The sequence below is a fragment of the Perca fluviatilis genome, chromosome 3 (assembly GCF_010015445.1).
Source record: "Perca fluviatilis chromosome 3, GENO_Pfluv_1.0, whole genome shotgun sequence".
NCBI classification, from domain to species: Eukaryota; Metazoa; Chordata; class Actinopteri; order Perciformes; family Percidae; genus Perca; species Perca fluviatilis.
In genome coordinates this window covers 42,471,352-42,498,733 of record NC_053114.1, presented here as the reverse complement: position 1 = coordinate 42,498,733, position 27,382 = coordinate 42,471,352, and the positions used below count along the sequence as shown (strand labels likewise).

The 27,382-nt window shown below is 42.6% G+C and overlaps 1 protein-coding gene across 4 annotated transcripts in view; it reads left to right on the top strand.

The window, feature by feature from the left end:
- The window catches only part of LOC120556187 (multiple epidermal growth factor-like domains protein 11), a 182,714-nt gene that overhangs the window by 91,403 nt on the left and 63,929 nt on the right, over positions 1 to 27,382 (top strand). For all 4 annotated transcript variants that reach the window (XM_039795619.1, XM_039795621.1, XM_039795620.1 and 1 more), the window contains exon 7: positions 25,845 to 26,091. In XM_039795619.1, coding sequence (XP_039651553.1) covers positions 25,845 to 26,091 — 247 coding nt within the window. The remainder of the gene's footprint in view (positions 1 to 25,844; positions 26,092 to 27,382) is intronic.

Here is a 27,382-nt window from a genome sequence, read left to right as displayed (position 1 = left end):
GCTGTTTAGTTCCACTCATGATATTTCTACTAGAAATGTAAGTGACTGAGCAGGTAGACAAGTGTGTGTTTTTTTTTTTTCCAGGCACTTCTGTTTTATTGAACACCAAGTCACATATGTTGGGGCTTTCAGAAAAGTCCTGAGGGATCTTCAAAAGTCAGAAACTCATAATTACGATAACTGAAATAACCAAAATGACATGAACGTGGCACAAAGCGAGTGGTTTTGTGCCACGTTCATGTTATTTCAGTTATCGTCTACTGTACTGTACACATCTACTGTAGAAAATAATGTCAGTCAAAAATGCTAATAAAGTTACATGAGAACTCAAAATATAATGTACCAAATGTTTAGTCTGCTGGTGTGGCAAGAAGCTTAAAATAAGCTTTATGGGTTGCAGTTATCAAATCAAACCACAAGCATACATATTCTAACAAATTAATTCCCCTAAATTCCATGTTCTTAAAGTAATAATCTGGAAGATTTTCATTTAAATAAATGTCTGTTAAGTGACTATCCATCACCCAGCAGTGATTGGTCCACCAGAGAGGGTATGCGGAGCTAACGCATTGGACACACTCTTCAACTCCCATGCAGGGCTGTACTACTTGAGTCCAGACATGGGCTCGAGTCTGGACTCGAGTTGCTTTTCTGTTCTCTCGGACTCGTTGGTATTTGGACTCAGACTTGTCTCGGACTCGGCCGTTGGGCTCGCCATATATTCTAGTTGGTCTCAACCAATTCCAGCAATATGTGTTTTTATTCTAAAGTAACTTCCTCTTTTAAAACAAAATCATTGATGAAGCGCGCTCATTCAGAAAACCGGTATTAGTTTAATTCAAAATCCATCTAGAACAGGCGTCGAGATAGGTCGCCTGGTACACACCTGGCTGCATCATATACCTCAGTCATCAGGCATCAATCATTTTCATTTTGGCTGCAGACACAATAGCCGCTTTCCGACTGGAGGGAGTTTTGCAGTTCCTAGAACATAACATTCCTAGAACCCTTTTTTTCTCATGGTCCTACTGGACCAATTTGGGGATTTTTAAGTTCCTCTGGCCGCAGTTCCTGTAACTCTTTCAGCTCCTACCTCAGGGCAGGGTCTTTTCGCTGTTCCCTTTTCAGCATAGGGACCTAGGTCAACGAGGGTCTGGTTTCTGGTACAGACAGACCAACAACGGGACAATTTTAACAATTTTCGCCATCTTATTCATCACTAAATTCACTTCTGACAACATTTTAATCGAGAAATGAACTTGTTAGATTTCAAATTTAGGCAGTCTTGCGTAAATTGATGCCGAATAGACAATTTGCTTCATAGTTTTCGGAGTTGAGAAGCGGCATGAAGTGAGGCGACAGCCAGCTAGCGCCTGCCGGAGCCGCTAGCTCGTCGCTCGGCCAGTCATGCTCAGAGACCCCGCTGTAAGCTGGAGGTCTCTCAGACCGCTCTCTTAAATAAGAGGCTTTTATTTCGCCGTTGACGGTTCGTTTGTTTAAATATCATAACACATGTCCATCATAAGAGTAACGGGAACCTGGGGTTAACTGCCTTTTTCAGAGTTGTCAGCAAGTACTTTGTACTATGGATTCTTCAGGACAAGTAATAAGTTCAAGAATGGGAACATTTCCATTTGATATTTTAAGTAAATAATGTGGCCTAATTTGATCCTTTCTTTCTACGATCTTGACTGTCTCTCATTTGGACTTGATCTTCACTTGGACTCGACTAGTCCTGGTCTTGGACTTGGTCTTGGGCTCGACAAAGGTGGACTTTTTTCGAAAAAAAAAAAAACACAGCTGCAATTACCGCTTATCGCCACAGGTGCCGCCAAAGAGAACGACACAGAGATCTCCAGAAATTGAAATTGGGGCTGCAACTACCGATTATTTTCACAGTCGCTTAATCTGTTGATTATTTTCTCGATTAATTGATTAGTTGTGTGCTCTAAAAAAATGTCATGATCCACATCCTTTAAAAATGTGAATCAGTTTTCCCCAAAACCCAAGATGACGTCCTCAAATGTCTTGTTTTGTCCCCAACTCAAAGATATTAATTTTACTGTCACAGAGGAGAGAAGAAACTAGAACAATATTCACATTTAACAAGCTGTAATCAGAGAACAACTGATCGATTCATCTTCACAGCTCTGCTTTAAGTGTTTTTCTGTGGCTATGTTGTGTTTTGAACCAGTTTTATAAAAGAGGCTTATCACATGGCTGAGAACCAAAGCCGCAGAACTAAACTATAGTGAGTTATGCATGCTCTGCAGCTGGTGACAACACAACACCTGTGTGTCAACGCCAATAACAAGGGATACATGGATTCATTAGACCTGTTTTTCCTGCGGGGGGGAAAAAAACACAAGTGGGTTTTAAGGGAACATACAAGCCTGTGTGCAACAAAGAATTTCTTAATATAGGACTGTCCATCATAACCCACTCAAGGCACATTAGTTATACCTGCCACTGCCAGCTTAACAAGAAAAAAGCAAGTAGCAGTTTACAGAAAAAAAAAAAACTAAAGAAGGAGTAGTCATTCATATATTTTTATTGTATTTCTCTCGTCAACAATACATTCTTTGAGGGAATCGCAGACTCCACAAGCAATAACAACTATTATCTAGAGACATAATAACAGAATGGTTATACGATGAATGACTGCTGCTAAAACAAATGCTAAGATTGTGAAAGACTTAAAAAAAACAACCCAGAATGTATTCAAATATGTGGAAATTAAACCATTTACTAATGATTGTAATTTGTATTCATAGAGTCTGTGCAGAACACTAAACTAGTCAGCAATACCTGTCGAACATTAGACGTTGTAAGATTAACATAAACAGCCGCTCTTGGTGTTAACATATTGAACATTGGATTAGTCCTGTGCAACTAATCTGTATTTTTTTGTGTGCTTTAGCTGCTCTGTCAACAGAAAATAGACTCCCATCAGCAAACAAATTTCAGGCTGCTGTTTTCCAGAGTCCTGCTCTTTCTTTCCTCTGTACGCCATCAATCATGTGTGTCTGAGAGTGGAGGGGGAATGGACTGGCACCTCACCTCGGAAACCTTTTGATTACCCATTTTCCTTCTAATGCCACGTGAGCCTACGCCGGCCAAACCTCGTGACAGACAACCCATTAAGCAATATAACGACTTGCCCACTCCGCTCTGCTTTTCCTGCCTGCCCTTCCTCCACTCCTCCACAGTCTCAACACCCCCCCCCCCCCCATCTCTCTCTCTCTCAATGCACTGATTAATTTCCAAACTAACTTGTTTATCGTCCATTGCTGCTTTTCAGCTGAAGTGACCGGCACAATAGATCCTTTTCCTCCCCACATGACTGACTTCGCTTCGACTTTGAAAATGGACAGGAATTATTCATCGGCTGTCTTCCTCTACTTTACATTTGCTCAGAGAGGAGAAGCACAGTCTCCACAGTCTCTTTATTTCTTCGTCCTCTTCTCCCTCAGTCATTTTGCACTTCAAGCCATCTTGACCTCTCTCAAGGGGGCTGGTGGTGCAGAGGAGGGAGCCACTGTGACCTCCGAGTAAGAGGGAAGGCCGGTCTGTTGATTCCTAAAGCATCCTTTAAAGCCAGTCTGCTCTATAGGACGGCACATAGTCTGACTGAGAGGGTTTAGGATAAGATGCCACTTCACCCATCCCTCAGGGAGGAATCGTCCTCCAGGACAAATACCAAGAGGGTCCAGCAAAGGGAAATAGCATGAAGCAAAGAATGGGCAAGAATATTAAATGACTGCTATAGTGAAAGATATCACAGTATGCAAAAAACAAAAAACAACAGCCAAGAAAAGAACTGATGTAGAATGTGTTCATTTGATTAGCATGTTTGGAAAAAAGGTGGAAAACGGTCCAATGCTACGTACTGACCTATATGCTAACATGCTCACAATGGCATGGCCAATCCCGCCAGATGTCCCTCATTTTTGGCCGGCTGTCCTGCACCTTCCCCTTTCTTTGTGGTGTTGTAAACTCTGGTGGATTTATGAGGACTATGGTTAAAGGACAATTCCGGCGCAAAATTAACCTAGGGTTTTATAACACGTGTACCGAGTCGACCGTTCTCTGGGATATGTTTTCATGCTAATCGAATATTTCTCTAGCTTGAAACAAGATAGTGCAAATCGCTAATTAGCTTATAACGCTAGTCATCGGGGTACGGGTAAAGTAAAAAGAAATCGCTATTTCTATACCACTAAACAAGGCTCAAAATGGCACCACACTTCCACAGTAGCATAATGAGGGTCCCTATCTGTAAACCGAAGCATTGAGAACTTTGTAAGTGTACAGACAGTTTATTAAAAAGACAGTACCGTTCACGTATACAGGCGGGCGCCATCTTGGGAAAACAGTCATGACCAGTCGAACGACGAACGCCGTGCTTGAGCTATGTTACTGGTTACTGTCTTCATAAACTATCTTTTTAATAAACGGTCTGCACACTTACAAAGTTCTCAATGCTTTGGTTTACATGTAGGGACCCTCATTCTGCTACCATGGAAGTGTGGTGCTATTTTGAGCCTTGGTAGTGGTATAGAAATAGTGATTTCTTTTACTTTACCCTCTGCCCTGAAGACTAGCGTTATAAGCTAATCAGCGGTTTGCGCTATCTTGTTTCAAGCTAGAGACACATTCGATTAGCATGAAAACATATCCCAGAGAACAGTCGACTCTGTACACATGTGTTATTAACCCCTAGGTTCATTTTGCGCCGGATTTGTCCTTTAACTGCTCCTCAGATCTCTGCAGGGTAAATCCAGACAGCTAGCTAGACTATCTGTCCAATCGGAGTTTTCTGACTATAATTGGTATATAATGTTCACCATCTTAGATTAGCGTGTTAGCATGCTGACATTTGCTCATTAGATGTAAACACAAAGTACAGCTGAGGCTGATGGGAATGTCGTCAGATTGCAGGTACAGCATAGGATGGACCGCCACAGCTGCAACAGCGACGCAGGGATGCTTTTCACCTTTCCCCAGATAATTATCACATTACCTCTGCTCTACAGCGTTTCACTGTCATTGACTGTTTTCAGTGAAAAATATAAATAATACTACTGTACACAACTTTTCCAGCTCCAAACAGCAGTTGGCAACTAGCTGGCGAACTTAGCGTAGCATTTAGAAGCTAAAGAGACAGATATTTACCTCAAGAGTTGTCAGAAACCACAACAGAGCTAAAGGAAAGTGAATTTTGGATTACACTTTCGGCTCTGTTTGCTAGAGGTGTAAGAAGGCACCGTGTTTCGCTTCATCAGCTTCATAATGTGATAATATGTCAGTATTATCCCCTCCAAGTGGCCAAAAAACTTAAAACTTCATAACGGTTTTCACTGAGTTTGATGAAGACAGGATCAAGATCGTCGACGTCCTGTGGGTTACTCTCGCGCTGTAACGTCCTAGGATGATGGTTGACCTCTGACCCCAGCCAAATGGCGCCATCAGCTGTCTGATGTGCACCTCTCACCTCTTTATATTTATCAGTGGGTCGGTGGGAGGACAGCCACCTGCCGAAAGCCATTAGACCTGAACTCAGATGTATGCCCCACGTTTGCATAAAAGGAGATCATTAAAATGCAATTAGGACACGAGAAAGCAAGCTAGACTACGCCTAAACAAGTGCAACACTCACATAAAAAAGAACAGAAGTGATCAAGTGAAAGGTTGCTACATGAAATGCGTCATTGTACAGCAAAGATGTTGACGGCCAATAATGAACGTTTTAGTCTTCAAAAACAATACGAAAAGTCATTAAAGACTCTTAGAATTGCTGCAGGTCTAATTATGTTTATCCAGAGGTGTTAAAATGGCTGTTCTATGCGTTGGTTAATGCAGTGTTGACTTTCCCGGACATAAAATGGCCTCCTTTAAATCTTTAAATCTGGAATAACTCAATCACCTAGATGCACAAAGAGATGCGGTCAGTGTCACAGTAAATTGACACTTTATTCCACGCCTGTGAGCAGTAAATTGTGTCATCCATCTGGCCTGTCCTCCGTCACCGCCCTCCCCCTCATCGACCCACGTCCCATAAAGCCTGAACTCTGCTGCCACTAATTACAATTATTAATTGGAAATAGGAAATCAATGACTCTGAATTAAACACAAGCGTGCATGTATGGATATGGGTCAGCCGTCGCCTAATAACTCAGCTTTGCGTGACATAGTTTTCCACTGACAGGACGTTTCAACCCGTGAAAAGTCAACACACACAGTTAGTTCTGTTATCGGCGACTTTCATCAGCTTGTTTTGGGGTTGAGAGTGGCTTACTACAGAAAAACACCCAGCCTCACTGCTTCTTTTTAAAAGTATTGTTTACTCATTTGTCAAGGGAGTGGTACAGTGGCTGCCTGACAGTGTGCTGATGAAAATAGTTCTACTCATGCAAGCAGTGGGGCCTTAAATAAAGTGGTGCATTGCTGGGCGATACCTGGGTGCTATTGGAAATATAAATGTTCTGTACTTCTGCTTCACGACTGTATACCTTCCAGAGGCACAGCCCGTCCCTGCTGTTGACCTTTCTCAATGAGCCTGTCTCAGTTAAAAAGCAGTCTGGGTGTGATTTGCTGTGCCTTAAAGTAACCATTTTTTTTTTTCATACAAATAAAACACATTTCCTCCAATACAATAATGTGTGAAGCAATGGATTGTTTAGAAAGCCCTTACTTTGCTGTTCAGCTGTGCGGACGACTCCCTCCCTTCTGCTGCTTAGGGAAGTTAATGGTCTTTGTGTTCATGGAAACAACAATAGAAATTTGTTTGGAACAAATATAAGAGAGTAGTATTTAATAATAGATTATATTGAGCCAGCCAGCGGCTGCGGTAAATGCTAAACACCAAAGCAGCGACAGCTTATCGCCGAAGGTTTCGTCAAAGTCATGAAAAACAAGAATGCTGCAGATTGCCTCTCTCCCCCCGTTTCATAGCTTTTTGACAAAGATGCCATAGAATTAAAAATTAATGAATTAAGCGTGTGTGTGTGTGGATTTGAAAGTTCATTGGCTTTTGCCCAACAGACGCTGTGAATGCAGCTGAGAAGGCCTTCATTGGCTGACAGCCGCATCGATCCAGCGTCTTGACTGGGTGAAATGTTGAAGGCGAGCCGAGCTCGCTGACAGATACAGAACAACTTTATAATCATTTCTTCATCCGTGCAACAAACCGTTTAGTGGCTCGCAGATAATATGGGTGCTTTCTTTGCCGTCCGCAGTTGTGCATGAAGTTTTGATAATATACTTGTCCTGGGTGAAGTGTCTGTATGTTCACTTGTTTAGGTCGTGTTTTAACTATAAACTTATAAAAATATGATGTAATGTGCAAGACGTTTGGCTTTAGAAAATTGTTCTCCCAAGTCTTGGGGAGATCAGGGTGAACAAAGATAAAACACTAACACAAATATAAAAACTCTTAAGATTTTTTTTCCCAGAAAAGTCCATATGCTTTTATGTAAAACGTTAGTTGTGCCATCTCCATTATACCTCCTACAATACTAACCAATTTTGTAAAAGAGAATCCATGCATTATTTATTACATTTACTGTTATGTTATGTCATTTCAGTTTCATGTTTGGTATACTGTATGTAGCAGCAAAGTAACACAGTCAGGAAAGTGCGGTTTATCGCTGCCATAAATAGCCAAAGACGAAGAAGATAGTCAGAAAGAAAGAACCTCTGATTGGTCGGCACACTTGGTCCAATGAATTCAGGAAGTCCAGATGACGATGGCTAATAGTAAACGACAGCTTTGCATACGAAAAGATGAATCAGTAGCCGTTCAGTTGGGGTTACTTTGGTTCCAGGCTGGATTGCAAAGCTTCTGGAAGGCGTACAATTGCACGGAAAACGTTGTTGAAACGGCGCACTTCTCCGCTTCTAAACAAAAGAAAATAAGTCTTTACACTGTATTGATCTAGAGATATTGAATTTGACTTCAAAGGTATGGTCGACGATGTCGTATACGACCGTCGACCTCAGATGCTGCCTGTAAACTAGTTCTGCACGATGTGAGGAAAATCTCTAATTGCGATTATTTTTACTGATATAACGATTGCGATATGATTCACGATATTGGAGGGAATTTTTTTTTTTGAAATGATAATATGAATTTTTCAAGGATCTGTACAAAAAAATTGAGATTAATTGTGCAGCCCTACTGTAAACCCTTTATGAATGCTGTCCTATTAGAAAAGGAAATGAAATGTACATTTATGGGAGAACCTCCACCTCTACAATAAGCTAACACACAAGGCCTCTACAAGGCCTCTACAAGGCATGTCCATGTATATTTGCTTGTAAGATTGACTTTTGCCTCCATGCCTCTCTCTCTCTCTGTTCTCCACCTGTGCATGACCCTTATACAGTATGTCCAGGTGAACACTAATAAACTGAATAAACCCTCGCTGTTGCTCACAGTCTGGCCCCCACGGACCTATAGCGTGATCAGCGGGGCAGAACCAAGACAAATGAGTGTGTTGGCTGCTTCATAGATCAACAGATGGCCCACTGGCAGTGAGAGTGCTGCTGTGTTTTCGGCCACTCAGCACTATCCCTCTGCCTCCCTTATTGGCAGGGTATTCCCCCATCGTTCCTGTCCGATCAGGCTGCTCATCCATCACCCTCTCACCTGGGCGCATGCATCCTCTTTATGGGGAAACTATTTCCTCATCATCTTGGGACCGATGTGAATAAGTGATCATGTCACAGACTTTGATTGTAAATCTTAGTTTGTAAGATGAGTAGTTCAGTGTTTTGCAGCGTCTTTAAATGATACCTGTGCTCTGTTTTTCAGCAGGAGAGTCTGTGTGGTTCACATTTACTTTAGCTACGTTCACACCGCAAGTCTGAATGCCTAATTCAGATTTTTTGCTCAGATCCGATTTTTGGCTGTTCACATTACCTTTTAAAATGTGGCCTATATCAGATTCCAATGTGAACTGTTTGCGGTTTCGAACTGACCTGTATGCGCAAAAGAACAATAACAATGACATCAGACGCAGCACACTGTTGCACTAAAGTTATGGAGGAAGTAAGCATTTTCGCTTTTATTTCAAAATGTTTGTGTAATGGCAGCCATAACATTAATGAGCAGGTGCTGAGGAGGAGAAGAATGAAGAGAAAGAGAGACAAATTGGCTATTTTGGCCTTTTGCCGGGTTATGGCTGCATATTCACTACAGAGGTCTGTAGTGCGGCGGCCCTCACTTTCATTGCGCCACGGGACGACTCTCTGACTCACACGCGCATTAGACTGCTTGGTCCGTGTTTCAAGACGGTTTGGGTGGCTTGCCGATATCGCTTTTTTACGTGAGCCGATTCCCGCCCTGGCGACGCGACGCGGTTGGGGCACACTGAGGACAGTCCGCCCCGGTTGACGGCCACACCGGGAACAGTGGGCTCCGCCCCTCCCTGTGGGGAGAGAGGGCTCAGCGAGGGTTATTGAGGTAAAAATCGCATCAAATCCATCTTGGTTGTTCACGCTGCGGCCGCATTGAAAAAAAATCTGATCTGGGTCGGATTCAGGACCATCAACAATCAATGTTCTCCTCAGGGATGCACCAAATCCAGGATTCGGATTGGGCTTTTTGACGGTGATTAGGTTTCTGCTGAATCTTAGAATTTTGTTCCACCGAACCCTACGCTTGCACTAGGTGCGCTACGCTGGTCGATGTAATAACGCCGCCGTTGATTACAGGAAGGTGTTTACGTAGGTGGAGCGTTCAATGCAGTAGGCTGTGAGAAAGTGGACATGGAACTCGTAAGAACTCGTGTTGTTTGGCAGTAATTTCAGTCAAAAGAAGGCCATTCAAGTCCAGCTAGATGTTTAATTTACAATGCCGATTTGTCTCGTGGTGGCGAGGACCCTAAACAGTACACAACATCACTGCTGTTACAACATTTGGTATGAAACATCCGAAAGAATATGAGTTGTGCACGAAGGAATCTACAGACAGCAGCCAAAATGCAGCAACTTCAGGTACGGCAAAGGAAGGACAGTCACAGCTAAAAACTTGTGTTAACCAGACGACCATTACCAGGATTCGGGATCAGAATCCTAACCAGTGGTTTCGGTATTTGGCCCAACCCCAAAAATCTGGATTCAGTGCATCCCTAGTTCTCCTTTGAGTATTGTGTTTTTATTCATCCACCACTCTAATTCTGATTCCATCAGCCAAAACATAAAGCAGTCAAGAGCCACACAAAAGCAGCCAAATTCAATTGCAGGTGTTTTTTTTTTATCTGCTCTTGTGAATGGAAACTTTTCAATTTGGACACTTAGCTTTTTTAATTTCACAATCATTTGAATCTTGTGGCCCACCCTGTGACTGTATTGAAAGGTTTGATTAATGTAAAACACTCGTCATGCTGATGTGAGTGGTAGTTTAGGGCAGGAGAGATATTTTCAATATTAATTTGCTGGAGAGGTTTTGTTAAAAACAGCAGGTTAGTTCTCTGCTCTGTGTTTGTGCGAGAAGTTTGTTTGCAAGTGAAAAAAGTGTGAGAAGAACTGCGTCTCCCTACTGTTCCTGCTCCGATGTAGCAGCTCAGCAAAGGATGTATTTGTAAAACGCAGTACAGGTAGGTAGGTAGGTAGGTAGGTAGGTAGGTGAGTGGGTGGGTAGGTAGGTAGGTAGGTGGGTAGGTGATGCAGGACACTGCTAAAAACCATCCTCCGTAGAATTTGCTGGATGAAGTTTGGAAACAAAATAAGACTTAAAGGTGCTGTAGGTAGGATTGTGAAGATCCAGGACTTAGCCAACAAATTTGAACATCGACAACTTCTCAGTCCCTCCCCCCTTTCTGCTAAAGCCTAAAACGGTGTCCTAAGCCCCTCCCCCCACAAGGGAGAATGAATGCGTGTGCATGAGCAGTGGTTGACACGCAGTTAGACACCCCCCCTTGCCCTGATTGGTGCATCTGAACAGGGAGCGGTGGATCTTTCCAAATCACACTACAGGCTGTAGGTGGAGCCAGAGGAGCCGGATTTTTTATTTTTAATTACCTCCTTCAGGTCAGTTTCAGCAAATATGACAGAAAGTTAGTTTTATAAGGCTTACCTACTGCACCGTTAACACGTTCAACTCACCTTGAAACTTAAAACTTAGAAGACTGGGTGCTGGATCCTAAATGTGGATAATAATATATAAAGGTACTTTGGACAGCACTCTAATAAATACTTTTTTTATTACCATGAAGTTTAGGAAAATAGACCTCTGCACACTCAAATGATCACAGCCCTAGAAATGCAGATTGACATATTTTTGTTCAGGCCACATATTGTAGCACTTGTAATGAAACAAAACTCAACCAACTGACTTCCACCTGATAATGACTAATGAATGATTATTATATTTGCATACCTTTTGGCTGTGTCATGGAAAAGCAGTTCAGTGAAACCTGTAAGGTTTTATTTTTTTTCCGAATGGCTGGAGAGACAAGAGAGAACAGCATTTAAAGTAGGTGCAGCAGAAGATTTAATGACGACGTCAGTCAGCCGTGCCGAGCAGTATTGTATGAACGTTTAATGCTGGTGCCTAATCAAATTGTGCACTTTAAATTTGAATTTTGTTGGAAAAATGACTTTCTCTTCAAGATTTGGCTCTAATAATGTGGTTAACACATTTGGCCATTCACTGAGAAAAACTGAAAAACTGCTCAGACCAGAGAAGGCTACTGTGTGTCGTTCTAGGCGGGATTTGCATACTATGTATTCTGCTGTTTAATTTAGAGGCTTTAGAGTTAGATGAGAAGATCGATACCACTCTCATGTCTGTGTTAAAGTTGCCAGGCAACCAGCAAAGATGCTGCACAGAAGTGCTGTGCAGGTAAATAAATCAGAGAGAAGTTATACGTTATTGAGTCATAACTCCCTTTAAAACCAGAAAATGTCAGAGAGTCAGGCTGGTTGTCTCCACATGCTTACAGTTTCATACTCACATTGCTGCTGAATGTCTTTCAGCTTAAATTAATCAGGAAACTTCTTTTACAGGAACATTTCCAATGGAAAGAAATACAAAAAAACAACACCCTGACTCAACAGGCTTTGTAAATTATAGAGTGTGGTCTAGACCTACTCTATCTGTAAAGTGTCTCGAGATAACTCTTGTTATGATTTGATACTATAAATAAAATTGAATTGAATTGAACATGAGCAGTAATACACTCACCTAAAGGATTATTAGGAACATAAAGGGATGGACATGGTTAGAAACAATGCTCAGGTAGGCTGTGGCATTTAAACGATGCCCAATTGGTACTAAGGGGCCTAAAGTGTGCCAAGAAAACATCCCCCACACCATTACACCACAACCAGCATCCTGCCCAGTGGTAACAAGGCATGATGGATCCATGTTCTCTTTCTGTTTACGCCAAATTCTGACTCTACCATCTGAATGTCTCAACAGAAATCGAGACTCATCAGACCAGGCAACATTTTTCTAGTCTTCAACTGTCCAATTTTGGTGAGCTTGTGCAGAATGTAGCCTCATTTTCCTATTTTTAGTGGAGATGAGTGGTACCCGGTGGGGTCTTCTGCTGGTGTAGCCCATCCGCCTCAACGTTGTGCGTGTTGTGGCTTCACAAATGCTTTGCTGTAGACCTCGGTTGTAACGAGTGGTTATTTGAGTCAAAGTTGATCTTCTATCAGCTGGAATCAGTCGGCCCATTCTTCTCTGACCTCTAGCATCAACAAGGCATTTTGCCCCCCCCCAGGACTGCCCCATACTGGATGTTTTTTTTCTTTTTCAGACCATTCTTTGTAAACCCTAGAAATGGTGTTGGGTGAAAATCACAGTAACTGAGCAGATTGTGAAATACTCAGACCAGCCTGTCTGGCACCAACAACCATGCCACGCTCAAAGTTAGGGATGAGCGATATGGCCTAAAATCCATATTGCGATATACATTGCAGCATCTTCCGATAACAATATATATCGCGATATATAAATTATAATAGAACCATTTCAGACCAGGAACATTTATTGTTCAAAACTGTAATTATACAACATAATGTTGCAGATAAATACAATTCAAGTAGGCCTACACTAGTCGGGCTGACTGCTGAGTGTGTAGATTTTCCACATCTGCTCCACCTTAGAGAAGTGTTCAAGGTGCCTCAGCTTAGAACTAATTCATTTCTGCCAGTATTCATGAAAAGACTGGGACCGATGCTTTGTTCTGGGCTTATGGATATCTTTACACTGGACTGATGATGTCTTGTCTAATCTGTTTGTTGGCAGCTATTGGTATCTTGTAGGGATGGGCGATATGGCCTAAAATCCATATTGCGATATACATTGCAGCCTCTTGCGATAACGATATATATCGCGATATATAAATTATAATGGAACCATTTCAGACCAGGTTACATAGACCCTAAGGAAAACCAAACTGCTAAATGTATTTTTTTTTTTTTTTAAAGAGAAAGAAACGTAGTATGTAGTTTTGAGAACATTTATTGTTCAAAACTGTAATTATACAACATAATGTTGCAGATGAATAAAATTCAAGTACACTAGTTGCAGAGACTTTGACAAAGAAAAAGCTTAAAGTATTGGGTGTCTTCTCTTTAGTGCAAACCATTCTAAAAGGCACTACACTTAGTAAGTTTAAGTCCTTGGTTCTTAAATGCCACCCAAGATGCAGAGAACAGGAAAAAGTGGTGTCTGTTTAGTTAAGGAACAGACACTGGACTGAAAATACTTCCATTATTAGGCAAAGATGCACAGATACTTTAAATAAAAACATATTTCAAACAAAGTTTCTTACCTGCAGCCTAATGTAACGCATTTGAGCGCGCACACACACACACACACACACACAGAAGAGTCGGGACTTTTCCCGGTGGGCCGGTCTGATAATACTTATACATTGCAAGTTGTTAGCAACACCATCCGGCGGCCTGGCGCCGCTTCCTGCTGGTCAAACGGTGCAGCCTCTGCTCAACCCGTACGGCAGGGGCCGTAAACATCCCGGTACGTTTTTTGGTCCGACTCCGCCGCTGCACACACTTGCACACACGGCTGTATGTTCAGCGGGGAAGTACGTCTGCAAACACCGGCTGCCAAGATTCCAATCGTCCGTTATATAGTGAATGGTCAGGCTGATGAAAGGCTTCATGGTTCGTCTCGACCACAGCTCCGTTGTAGCGGCTTAAATCCAAACCAAGACCAAATAATGGATGTTGCACCGGTCTTTTTCACCAGCTCCTTGTTTCGCTTTTAGTCATGTTTACTCAAGATGACGATGACGTGTTGCAGCCGGTTACAGCTCGTGGCTCTAAACTTCGCGGGTAGATTGTGTCATCAACATGAATTATCGCGATAGTGCAATATAATTAAAATCTCTGTCGTAGGCCAATTTTGTATTGTTTATATTGCATATCGTCTATATCGCCCATCCCTACTCAAAGTTGCTTAGATCACCTTTCTTTCTCATTCTGACATTCAGTTTGGAGTTCAGGAGATTGTCTAGACCTGGACCACACCCCTAAAGCCATGTGATTGGCTGATTAGATAATTGCATTAACGAGAAATTTAACAGGTGTTCCTAATAATCCTTTAGGTGAGTGGTATACGTTAGTGGTGTTGATACGGCTGGCAAATGTAAGCTTCAGCAGGGTGCCATGTTAATAAACTGACTGAAGTGGATGTAAGTAATGTAGCTGAAGTGTGGTTGCATGTTGTAACTCAGTCACTTCAGTAGGAAGTCCTTTGGCTCATGCAACAGGGATCTCTTTAGCTTCTTCTGAACATCTGCAGTGTCTGTTTTCTGTCTGGAGGCCAATACACAACTTGTTTCATTCTAGTCTGTCTCCTCCACCCTGTTGATCCTGTTCAGAAAAGACTCAACGGTGATAAATGCTGATCAGGTAGAAAGTCAGGTTTTACATTTTATAAAAGAAAAAATAAAGGAACCTCATGAAAAATGATATAACTTATTATCTGTCTGTGTAGGAGGGTTGTCTGTCTAAAGGAAGTTTTAAACATCAATATTTCAGTAGTGTGAGTGTCTGTGTGTGTGTGTCTGTGTGTGTGTCTGTGTGTGTGTGTGTCTGTGTGTGTGTTGTGTGTGTCTGTGCCTGTGTGTGTGTGTGTGTGTGACTGTGTGTGTGTGTGTGTGTGTGTGTGTGTGTGTGTGTGTGTGTCTGTCTGTGTGTCTGTGGCTGTGTGTGTGTGTGTCTGTCTATGTGTCTGTGACTGTGTGTGTGTGTGTGTCTGTGTGTGTGTGTTATGTTTGTCTGTGACTGTGTGTGTGTGTGTGTGTGTGTGTGTGTGTGTGTGTGTGTGTGTGTGTGTGTGTGTCTGTGTGTGTTTGTGTGTGTCTGTGTGTACGTGTGTGAGGCACATGTGTAAAACCAACATTAAATAGCTTTTGAATTTAGTTTTTCTAGCAAAAAAACCTATTGAACTTGCTCAGATGTCCTCAAGGTTCCAAGTGAGAATTGTTGAGGTTTTATTCTGAAAATTAACAAAAGACCACAGATACTTAATATATGATATTCAGCTTCTTACATAATGTGCAGCTAAGTGTGGGCTGACAGAACAAATGTGATGTTAGATTATAAAGAGTTTTATAAAGAGTTTTTTTTTCAGTCACAAAGAAGAAAGTTTGGAGTGGTTCAAATTCGTCCTGTGTGGCGACGTTACGTTCTTGTCTATTTTGGGTCAAAGTTGAAGAGGAAGCGGAGTCACTTTTATTTCAAGGACCTCACATTAAACTTGACTTTCATCGTTTTACTTATGTGTATATATATGTATGTATGTATATATATATAATATGGTTTAATGTGTGTGTGTGTGTATATATATATATATATATATATACAGTACAGGCCAAAAGTTTGGACACACCTTCTCATTCAGTGCGTTTCCTTTATTTTCATGACTATTTACATTGTAGATTCTCACTGAAGGCATCAAAACTATGAATGAACACATATGGAATTATGTACTTTTAAAAAAGTGTGAAATAACTGAAAACATGTCTTATATTTTAGATTCCTCAAAGTAGCCACCCTTTGCTCTGATTACTGCTTTGCACACTCTTGGCATTCTCTTGATAAGCTTCAAGAGGTAGTCACCTGAAATGGTTTTCCAACAGAGATGCTTAGCACTTGTTGGCCCTTTTGCCTTCACTCTGCGGTCTAGCTCACCCCAAACCATCTCGATTGGGTTCAGATCCAGTGACTGTGGAGGCCAGGTCATCTGGCGCAGCACTCCATCACTCTCCTTGGTCAAATAGCCCTTACACAGCCTGGAGGTGTGTTTGGGGTCATTGTCCTGTTGAAAAATAAATGATGGTCCAACTAAACGCAAACCGGATGGGATGGGATGGCATGTCGCTGCAGGATGCTGTGGTAGCCATGCTGGTTCAGTATGCCTTCAATTTTGAATAAATCCCTAACAGTGTCACCAGCAAAGCACCCCCACACCATCACACCTCCTCCTCCATGCTTCACGGGGGGAACCAGGCATGTAGAATCCATCCGTTCACCTTTTCTGCGTCGCACAAAGACACGGCTGTTGGAACCAAAGATCTCAAATTTGGACTCATCAGACCAAAGCACAGATTTCCACTGCTCTAATGTCCATTCCTTGTGTTTCTTGGCCCAAACAAATCTCTTCTGCTTGTTGCCTTTCCTTAGCAGTGGTTTCCCAGCAGCTATTTGACCATGAAGGCCTGATTCGCGCAGTCTCCTCTTAACAGTTGTTCTAGAGATGTGTCTGCTGCTAGAACTCTGTGTGGCATTCATCTGGTCTCTAATCTGAGCTGCTGTTAACTTGCGATTTCTGAGGCTGGTGACTCAGATGAACTTATCCTCAGCAGCAGAGGTGACTCTTGGTCTTCCTTTTCTGGGGCGGTCCTCATGTGAGCCAGTTTCGTTGTAGCGCTTGATGGTTTTTGCGACTGCACTTGGGGACACATTCAAAGTTTTCGCAATTTTCCAGACTGACTGACCTTCATTTGTTAAAGTAATGATGGCCACTCGTTTCTCTTTACTTAGCTGATTGTTTCTTGCCATAATATGAATTCTAACAGTTGTCCAATAGGGCTGTCGGCTGTGTATCAACCTGACTTCTGCACAACACAACTGATGGTACCAACCCCATTAATAAGGGACAAAATTCCACTAATTAACCCTGACAAGGCACAGAGGTGAAGTGAAAACCATTTCAGGTGACTACCTCATGAAGCTCATTGAGAGAACACCAAGGGTTTGCAGCGCTATCAAAAAAGCAAAGGGTGGCTACTTTGAGGAATCTAAAATATAAGACATGTTTTCAGTTATTTCACACTTTTTTGTTAAGTACATAATTCCATGTGTTCATTCATAGTTTTGATGCCTTCAGTGAGAATCTACAATGTAAATAGTCATGAAAATAAAGGAAATGCATTGAATGAGAAGGTGTGTCCAAACTTTTGGCCTGTTAATTGTAAATTATACAATATCTCAGAATTGTACTCCGTGATAGTAAGACAGCATTTTTTCTGCCACACAGCATTTTTTACCAATTTTTTCATTGATTACATGCCACTTTGCAACACAGTAATACAGTAGGGACCTAATTTATTGATATATTTCCATATCAATCGATCTAGCTTTCTAAAATGTGCTACGATGGCAAGTGGCTCATACTAATGCTTGTTGGTTAACCGTACGGTAATATTATAGCGTTGCAACAACTTTCAATGTCCTCATAAAGTTATTCTTAGAATTGTCTTTGACCACGGATAACAACGCCACGTATTAGCAGGGTCAGCCCTATGGTCCCACAGCCCTACGCTCCCACATTTCTAAGAATATTCTTAAAATTAGGCCCTATAGGGTTAGGGTTACATTCCATCTGTAGTCCATTGCTACTAGATAATAGGTTGGGTGTAATTGGCTACCAAATTGGGAGAAAGGGGGATAAAATCTGATACAAATTTATGAAAAAGGAAATGTGGGAACATAGGGCCTAATTTTGAAAAAAATCTTAGAAATGTGGGAACATAGGCACGCTCCCACGTTAGCTACAGTAGCTGTATGGGTAGTCGACTCATCTAATGGTGAGGTATTAAGTTAACCTCACGTTAGTCTATATCCATGACGTTCCACCTCCGGGATTGCTCTGTTGCCGACAGAAATTCCGCCGGATTTCACTTTTTTCGGCCGGATGTCCGTCCCCTTCTTCTTTTTTTGTGTTGGAATTTCAAGCCCCGGGGTATTTCTGAGGACTATGGTTAACTGCTCCTCAGATCTCTGCAGGGTAAATCCAGACAGCTAGCTAGACTATCTGTCCAATCTGAGTTTTCTGTCGCACGACTAAAACTACTTTTGAACCTACACACGTTCCACCAAAACAAGTTCCTTCCTGAGGCTATTTTGCAGAGGCACCGTGGCTCAGTCCAGGTGCTTAGCTCCGCCCATGGCGATTGCGATTGGTTTAAAGAAATACCAATAAACCAGAGCACGTTTTTCTCCCATCCCAGAATGCTGTGTGGACTAGCCAGACCCTCCTCCGCAGCGATGTGGAGGAAGGTCTGGTAAGTGAGACTAACCTCATGTTAGCTAATTCGTCTGTGAACATTATGTCTGCCTGAGTCACATCCGATACATTCGGCAACGCTGGTTTTTTAACAATAAATTTTGCCATCAGGGTTCAAGAATAAGGGTTGCCCGATGGCCCGGGGCAAGTAAAAAGCCACGTTGGGCAAGTAAATATAACAACCCTCTTGCTAGTTCGCGCTTGATGCTTTTGACGTTCAACATTTTTTACACTTTTGATGCTTTCAACGTTTATTTTTTTTTTTAGCATCTGTTTTTTTGACGTTTTTGTTTACATTTATGGGGGGGGGGGGTGGTGTTTACGCATTTTAGGGTTCATGTGTCATGACAGTGTCGTGTTCATGACAGTGTCATGTCACTCTTATGTAGATACCTTCAAGTAAAGTGTTACCAGATATTCTCATCTATCTTGGAATCTAGTCTCAGTATTCCCCAAATTGTCTTAACTATTCCTTTAATCAAGAACCTCTGGAAGACTATTGGATTAGAGCCGCCTGGAAGAATGTCATCTAGGTGTGTTTCTCTTTTAGACGTGAAAAAAAAAGAGCAAAACCGCAAAGCTCACATTTTATTCTTGGCAAAGAGCGACTACACCGTAGGCAAACCTAGAAATATTCCTTAAAGGGTTAGCCCTTGCCAAAGTATATTATGCAGCTCTTAATTTAGTGCAGAGAGTTCTGCTTAGTGCCAGCGAGCTACTCTTGATCAAAGTCATTAGTCACTTGATTTGGACTCTTTGCTGCTGAATAATTGAGGCTGTGAGAGGATAAAGGATTCGACTATGCTGGCTCACTAGTTAAGAGAAATAAAGAGAACTCCCCTCTTTGAGAGAGAGACGGGAGGAGGAGAGAAATCGAGATAGGTTCAGGAGGAACTTGAGAGAAAACAGAGAGTAAATGAGAGGGGGTGAGTGGGAGTCTGATTTATGCCTTGTCTGCTCAGAGCTCTGTCCACCACAGTATTGATGAAACATTTAACACTATAAAATCTGCAAGACTACCACCCGCATTTAGGGGGAAAAAAGTTCTCCCAAGTCTGGACAACTTTGCCTGTCCCTCACCACCATTTCCAGTTTTTTTTTCCTTTTACCTTAAGCCTATTCATTCAGAGCTCTTGGCACTCAGACTCTGGGTACTTTACTTCCCTTCTGGGGAGTGCAGTTCACCCAGTGAGCATATATCAAAAAGATAATAGTGCTTTGATTTATGCTATCTTGAGATGATGTAATATACAATAAAATGTCCCGTCTTTTGTACTTGTTTTCATCTAATGTTTTGCGGCTCTGATTTATACCAGCAATTCATCCACTTACAGACCTGTGAGGTATTTTCTGAATACAGATCCTGAGAATCTGTTCAATCTCATTCTGTAAATAAAAGGAAGGTAGCAGCTCGAAGAAAGGATGTCTTATAATCCATTCCCTTCCATCCAGTTACAAGAGGCTGAAAATAACTGTGCCCAGTAATATGTAGATTTCATTTTTTTTTTTGTAAATAAGAGTCCATTAGAATAAACAGCAACCCATAGCAAAATACTGTGGATGCAGTGGCTGAGAGAATTAAAATGCTAAATGCTGGATATTCTGCTGTTTCAGCCTGATGGGTCGACTGTGGTGCCGTATAAAGGAAACTGCATTTGTCACGCTACATGTCACCACTGCAGGCTGATGTATGTGGTGTGTTGTTCGGAGCCGTTATCACGTCAGGATGAAGCAATATTTGCGTGTTAATGCACTTCTGAGCTCGAAAGTAGTTGAAAAAAAAAAAAAGTGTTGCATTCTCTGACTCCAAATGCCTTTCTCTTTTATTCAGATGACGTTTCGGCCTTCAGGCCTTCTGCAAGATTAACAATCATAACCCCCCCCCCCCTTTCAGACATGCCCTGGAAAGCTGAAATCATCTAGACATTACCCGGCGGAGCTGTATGTGAGAACGCAAATGTCGGAATTAGTCGGATTGGACATCAAACGGTCTTTTACCCTGCCAGCTCCCGAGTACAAAGTCTGTGTAATGTCCAAGCCCAAAGTGTGAGAATTCAGAGCGAACGAGTGGGCGTGTTGATGATCGGAAGGATACAAACACCCAAGGGTGAAAAAGAAGAAGGGCGATTTACACAAAGGCAACGAAAATGTCTAACTAGAGAGACGATTTGTGATCGAACTTTTTGTCGGGCGAAGCCACCCACATGATAGGCGGCAAAACCGCTTTGCGCCCGGCCGTTCCGTTGATTTCCTACCGGGGGAGGGCTTTGCGCTGCGCTCAAAGTTCAAATTATTCCAACTTTGACCTAGTTGCCGTTGACCTTCGTCAAAGCGCAATAAATGAGATAACAGCATGTCGCTACGTAGCAACGGGAAATAGCTTCCTTGCCACCCTTGATGACGTTTACCTGCGGCCCGCGCAGAGAGCAAATCGCGTATCCTGTGTAGGTGTTTGGTGTTTTAAGCCCCCAACGTTGTCGCTTCCAGGCAACGCTGCCTGGAAGGCACTAGGACTAGGCAACGGTTAGTGTTAGGGTCAAGGTTAGGGTTAGGTGCCTTGAAGTCGACGGTCGCAGCGCTGCCTTGAAGTCGACGTTGGGGGCTTAAAACACCATCGAGCTCATGTGTAGGCCGCTTAAGGGCCGACGCCGAAATAATCAGATAAATTCCAGGAAGAACAAAAGACTCTTTATGACCAAATTACGAACTGGCTCCATTATCGCGGCGTGTGTCCTCCTGCATACTCTACACAAGCACCAGCCCTCGCCTAAACAAAACCGTGAATTTCCAGTAAGTGAGTGTGTCTGCTACAGACCATCGCTGCTTCCCAAAATCTTATTTAATATCTCCTCGCTCCTCGCTTGAACCGGAAGACGTTCTGGCCCTCCTTCCTCATTCCTGCCACCAGGAGGGAGGAGGGAGGAGGGATCTCTGAGGAGCTATGAACGAGGATACACCAGAGCAGCCTTCCCAGAAGCCGTGCAGCTGAAGGAGTTGCTAACTCCGCCCATACAGCTGACGAATTCACGTGACGCTTCAGAGGAAATGACGTCTCATCCCTCTACAAACACTTTTCCTCGTTTCCCCTCTCCTCACATGATTTCCTCGCGTCTCTCCCATGCTTCCTCTCAGTGGGACGCACTAAGACGTGAGAAAGGGAAGCAAGTGAAGGAATCGTGGATGCAAATAAGAACCTGGGACGTACCCAATCTTCTGTTGTGTGCTACTTGTGTGAAAGGGAAACTCCGGACAATATCTGGACCTGATTGGCCGGACATTGTCTGGAGTTCATATGTGAAAAAGGCTCTAGTAAGACACAGGTGCTGATATGTTGTATAGGCCACACCCTAGTCCCACATGTGATGGCGAGTAGATAATCATATTCCACCATTTAGGGTGAGAAAAAACAATTGAGATGTCTTCAGTGAATCAAAACTTTTTTAAATAACTTCCAACAAATAATCCAAAATCCAATAGAAAAATCCCGTTGGCTTTTTGTCGAGGGGACCAGGGCGATGCTAACTGGCCTACAAAAATACGCCATCCCCGCAGCACGTGCCAAAAGTGGATGGCTTGCGGCTCGGATGTAGAGTGGTCGCCCCTCAACCACAAGATTGGCTGTTCGATCCCAAGCTCCTCGGGCCGCACGTCAAAGTGTCCCCGAGCAAGACACTGATCCCCAAGTTGTTCCCTGGATGCTGTATGTATAGCTGCCACTACTCCTAATACTTAGGGTGAGATAAATGCAGTAATTAAATTTCACTACATTGTACTGCGTTTATATGACGAATTAAGAATAAGGTTTTGTTTCCCAGTTTTTTTATTACTTTAAAAAGGGAAAATACTAAAGTGTGGGTTAGTGCAATGTTTTCCACCAGCAACCCAACATCAGTGACAGGATTTCTGCTGCAGCTGCACTAAGACTGTGGGTGATTCTTCTCCAAAGCATCAGATAAACTCAAACGTAAAAAAAACTATTTTTGTGCTTTGGTGTGTGTGAGTTCATAGTTTTAAAATCAGTATATAAATCCAGTTGACTTGGCTTGCCTGCACTAAAGTATCTGTGGATATGAAGAGATCTCAGGCCAGCTGGGCTGGTAGACATCAGCGTGCTGTATCAAGTTTACTGATGTCACGCTTGCAGCTTTATGGGAACTGCAGATCAGGATTGTTCAGGCTGTCGCCTCTCGCTGACATTTCCGGCTGACAGTGTGTAGATTTACAACATCTGCTCCACCTTAGAGAAGTGTTCAAGGTGCCTCAGCTTAGAACTAATTCATTTCTGCCAGTATTCATGAAAAGCCTGGGACTGATGCTTTGTTCTGGGCTTATGGATGTCTGTACACTGGACTGATGATGTCTTGTCTAATCGGTTTGTCGGCAGCTATTGATATCTTGTTTATTTTTTAAACCCTCCTGTTGTCCTCGGGTCAAATCTGACCCATTTTCAAAAAGTTTCTATACCAGAAATGTGGGTTTCTTTCAATAAATTTTAAAGGGGTGATAGAATGCAAAACCGATTTTACCCTGTCATAGTTGAATAACGACAGTTCGGTGGGTAAATAGGACATACATATAAGCTCAAAATCCCATTGACACCCTTTTACTATGAAAATTTCATATTTTGAAACTGCCGCTGAAAACGGGCGAATCCCAACAAAGCTGGAAGTTGACGTCAACCTCCCAAAAACCGAACCTTTGTCAGCCCATGGGTGTATTAAGAGGCAGATCCGCCCAACATTTACATAGGCTACACAACTGACCTGAGATCAGGTAGTCTTCTGAATCTAGGTCGTGCAGATCTCAGAAAATGTATACATTGTTCATATGCTATTTTACCATTAAATTCACTTCTGAGACTTTTTTATGCGAGAAATCAACTACTTAGAGGTCTAATATGGGCCGTTTTACGAAAATTTATGTCTAATTGCAAATTTTGTTCGACTGTGTGTCGGACTTCAGAGGCTGGTGCTGCCTGTGTTGCTGCCTCGCCGCCTGGCCTGCCTTCCTTCACAGACCCCGGCTTGCTGTGAGCCCGATTGAGCTCCGGCACGGCTGCTGCAGCCCACAGCACCTCATACCCGCGCAAAGTCACCGTTTGGGCTGGTGGACTACTACCAAACGCCGCTGCCCTGACAGAGCTCCAGGGCCTGCAACTCCCCTCTTCCTGCTAGCTAAATGCCCGGTGTATGTGAGTGAAAGCGCGGTCAGCGAGCTTGTTACGCCAGCATTCTCTTACCACAGATTCTAGTTAATCTTATAATGTGTGTAATTATAATGTGTTGAGTTACTTAAACAAACGATTGGGAAAATAAACGCTGCTTGTCCGTGAGTCTCATTGATAGAGCCTGCGGCTGGATGGAGCTCTATCAATGAGAGCTAGCTAGCCTCCTCTTAGAATTCCTCTGGAATTCACAAATATTCATTAACTTGAAATCGGACACCGTTAGCTTTATAAAACATATAGTTAGATGTATAAGTGGCGTGACGAAATTCAAACTGTAAATATACTCGAATTACGACCAAAAATGAAGCTAACTAGCCGCAATCTGTACACATAGGATTGAAGGGACAGTCGCAGCTAACGAAACCCTTACAGCTCACAAATAATTATTAACTTGAAATCGGACACCGTTGTTAGCTTTATAAAACATATAGTTATATGTTGTATAGCTAAGTGGCGTGACGTGTGTAACATTTGGTAAAAGATTGCTGGTGTAACAAGCTCGCTGACCGCGCTCTCACACACGGGCCATTTAGCTAGCAGGAAGAGAGGAGATGCAGGCCCTGGAGCTTTGTCAGGGCAGCGGCGTTTGGTAGTAGTCCACCAGCCCAAACGGTGACTTGGCGCGGTATATGAGGTGCTGTGGGCTGCGAGCAAGTGTCGAGCTCACGAGCTCACAGCAAGCCGGTGTCTGTGGAGGAAGGCAGGCCAGGCGGCGAGCCAGCAACACAGGCAGCTGAACTCCGACACACAGTTTTACCAAATTTGCAATTAGCCATCCATTTTCGTAAAACGGCCCATATTTGAGCTTTATATAGTTGATTTCTCGCATAAAAAAGTCTCAGAAGTGAATTTGGTAAGGAAACATTGCAGTGTCTGGAATATGAAATTCTGTCGCGTTTCTAATGTATGTGTATTGGGGATTCGCTCAACCAATCAGCACACGACCTCTAATGCGTGTGTATGGCGAGTCGCTCAACCAATCAGCGCGCGTCTATATGTGTGTGTACGGGGCTAAGGCTCAACCAAGCAGCGCGCAGCTCATCTAAATATTCATGACCATACCATATTTGGAAGAAAAGCTCTTGTTACAAATAGGGCCAAAACACAGGGATGCATAGGGGCCAATAAAATATCAACCGGGCCATTTTCAGCCCAACTAATGTTACATACCCCATTAGGACATCCATAAGGAACAGTGTGCAATACCCTATATAATCATTCTATCACCCCTTTAAAACAAAATAACATGGATGGTTCCATACAATGCTCTTCACAAGTTAAATAAATGATCAGTTCACTACTTTTATTGAATTTGGGTGTTTTATTCAATTTTATAGCATGTAAAGAAAAATGAATAATAGAACGTTGAAAAAGGAAAGAAATGGCAAAAAAGCACCTAAAAAAAGTGACAAAAACATCGGGAAAAGTGACAAAAAATCTTGGAAAAAAGTGACAAAAACTTTCAAAAAAGTGACAAAAACGTCAGGAAAAGTGACAAAAACATGAAAAAGCTTAAAAGAAAATGTCAAAAAGCGCAGCAAAATATTGACAGAAACTTTGGACCAGTGTCAGTCTAAGTACAAGACTTTTTCTTTTAAGACCAAATTAGTTTGGTACTTTTGTTCATGCCTGGGTCCAATTTTGAGATTTTGGGCTATTTTGCTTCCATCTAGTCGTTTTTTTCAGACTAGTGGGAAGAAATATTGTGAAAATTCCTCCTCTGAAATAGGACACTTCTCTGTAAGTAGGAGTGAGTCAAGTAGACGATGAATGTCTTATTTCTCACTTTCAGCTGAGAACATTTTTATTCCCAAATTAATCTTTGAGAGCTTTGTTAGTGTGATTCTTAGAAGTTTGATATATATGGGTCCTGTACTCTCTTTTCTCCTTGTCTTATCTCATCTGACCTCACTGTTAAACATCAACTCTCTCATGTGGATTACTTCATTTCCCAGACGTCCATAAATCCTCCACGCTCTGACGTCTCGACTCGTGCAGGTATTGATGATCACGCAGTTTTACCTCACCTGTTGACTCGTGCCCTGCTCCCTCCTCTCTGTCCAGGCTGTGAGAGCGATTTCTGGGGCCCCCACTGCAGTAACCGCTGTCAGTGCCAGAACGGGGCCAAATGTAACCCGATAACCGGAGCCTGCGTCTGCACCGACGGCTTCCAGGGCTGGCGCTGCGAGGAGCCCTGCGACCCCAACCTCTACGGCAAGGACTGCCTGCTGGAGTGCCAGTGCCTCAACGGCGCCACCTGCCACCATCAGACCGGCGAGTGCCTCTGTGCGCCCGGATACACCGGCGCCTTGTGAGTAGCTTTTTGTCTGTTTATGGAGCATTCACGTGCTCCTCGGATGGTCCCATTTCACATATTTTGAACTTGTTCTTCCGACCTCAGTGTGTTCGTGAGTTTTAAGTCGTAACGTGGAAACAGGAGCGTGCCTATGTTCCCACAGCCCTATGTTCCCACATTTCTAAGATTTCTTTTCCAAAATTAGGCCCTATGTTACCACATTTCCTTTTTCATAAATTTGTATCAGATTTTATCCCCCTAACCCCAAAAAAATGTTGTGGGAGGATAGGGCTTAAATGGAAGGGAAATGTAGGAACACAAGACCTAATTTTGAAAATGTCCTAGAAATGTTGGAACATAGGGCTGTGGGAACATAGGGCCTAATTTTAGGAAAAATCTCAGAAATGTGGTCACATAGGGCTGACCCAGTGGAAACAACATGGACGCTAACAAAAAAGATGTGTTGTGTTTTATTGCGTAGAGCCTTTAAATAATAGCTCTTTATTAGCTCTTTCCATTATTTATATTCAGTTAGAAGCTTCATATTAGAGGTTTTGTCCCAGACTTGTTGCGGCACCACTACATGCCCTAAAACCCTTAAAGCGCCCATATTCTGCTCATTTTCAGGTTCATAATTGTCTTTTAAGGTTTTACCAAAATAGGTTTACATGGTTTAATTTTCAAAAAACACCATATTTCTGTTGTACTGCACAGCTCTCTCTCACTGCTGTAGATCCTCTTTTCACCTGGTTTCTGTTTTAGCTACAGAGTGAGACCTCTTTTCATCTTCTTCTTCTGTACTATCTTTGATTGCACTCACACATGCTCAGTAGCTCAGATGTAGATCGTGTCAGCTAGCTAGCTCCATAGAAGTAAAAGAAAGCCTGTTTCTCCAACTTCAGTCAGTTACAAGGCAGGATTAGCTGGGAGACTTCAGATGAGGGAGCACAGGTAAGTAGTTCTTTTGTAGATTATGGTGAACTTGTGTGTGTTGTAGCAGTGCTTTGCTATTGAGAACGAGGTACCATGCTAGTGTTAGCATTAGCGTTAGCATGCTAATGCTAACGCTACGAGCTAACGGTTGCGGTTAGCCAGCTCATTTTGGATTGTGACGTCACAGTCCGAGCCGATTTTGAACAGCTCACCAGGAGACTGAAGGCAGGACACATTCAGAAACCGTATCTCACTCAAAACAGCATGGATGGATTTCTTTCAAAGTTTGTATGTGTGTGGAAGCACCAGAGACACAAAATAACACCCCAAATACAAGAAAAAGTGTTTTTTTCATAATATGGGCACTTTAAAA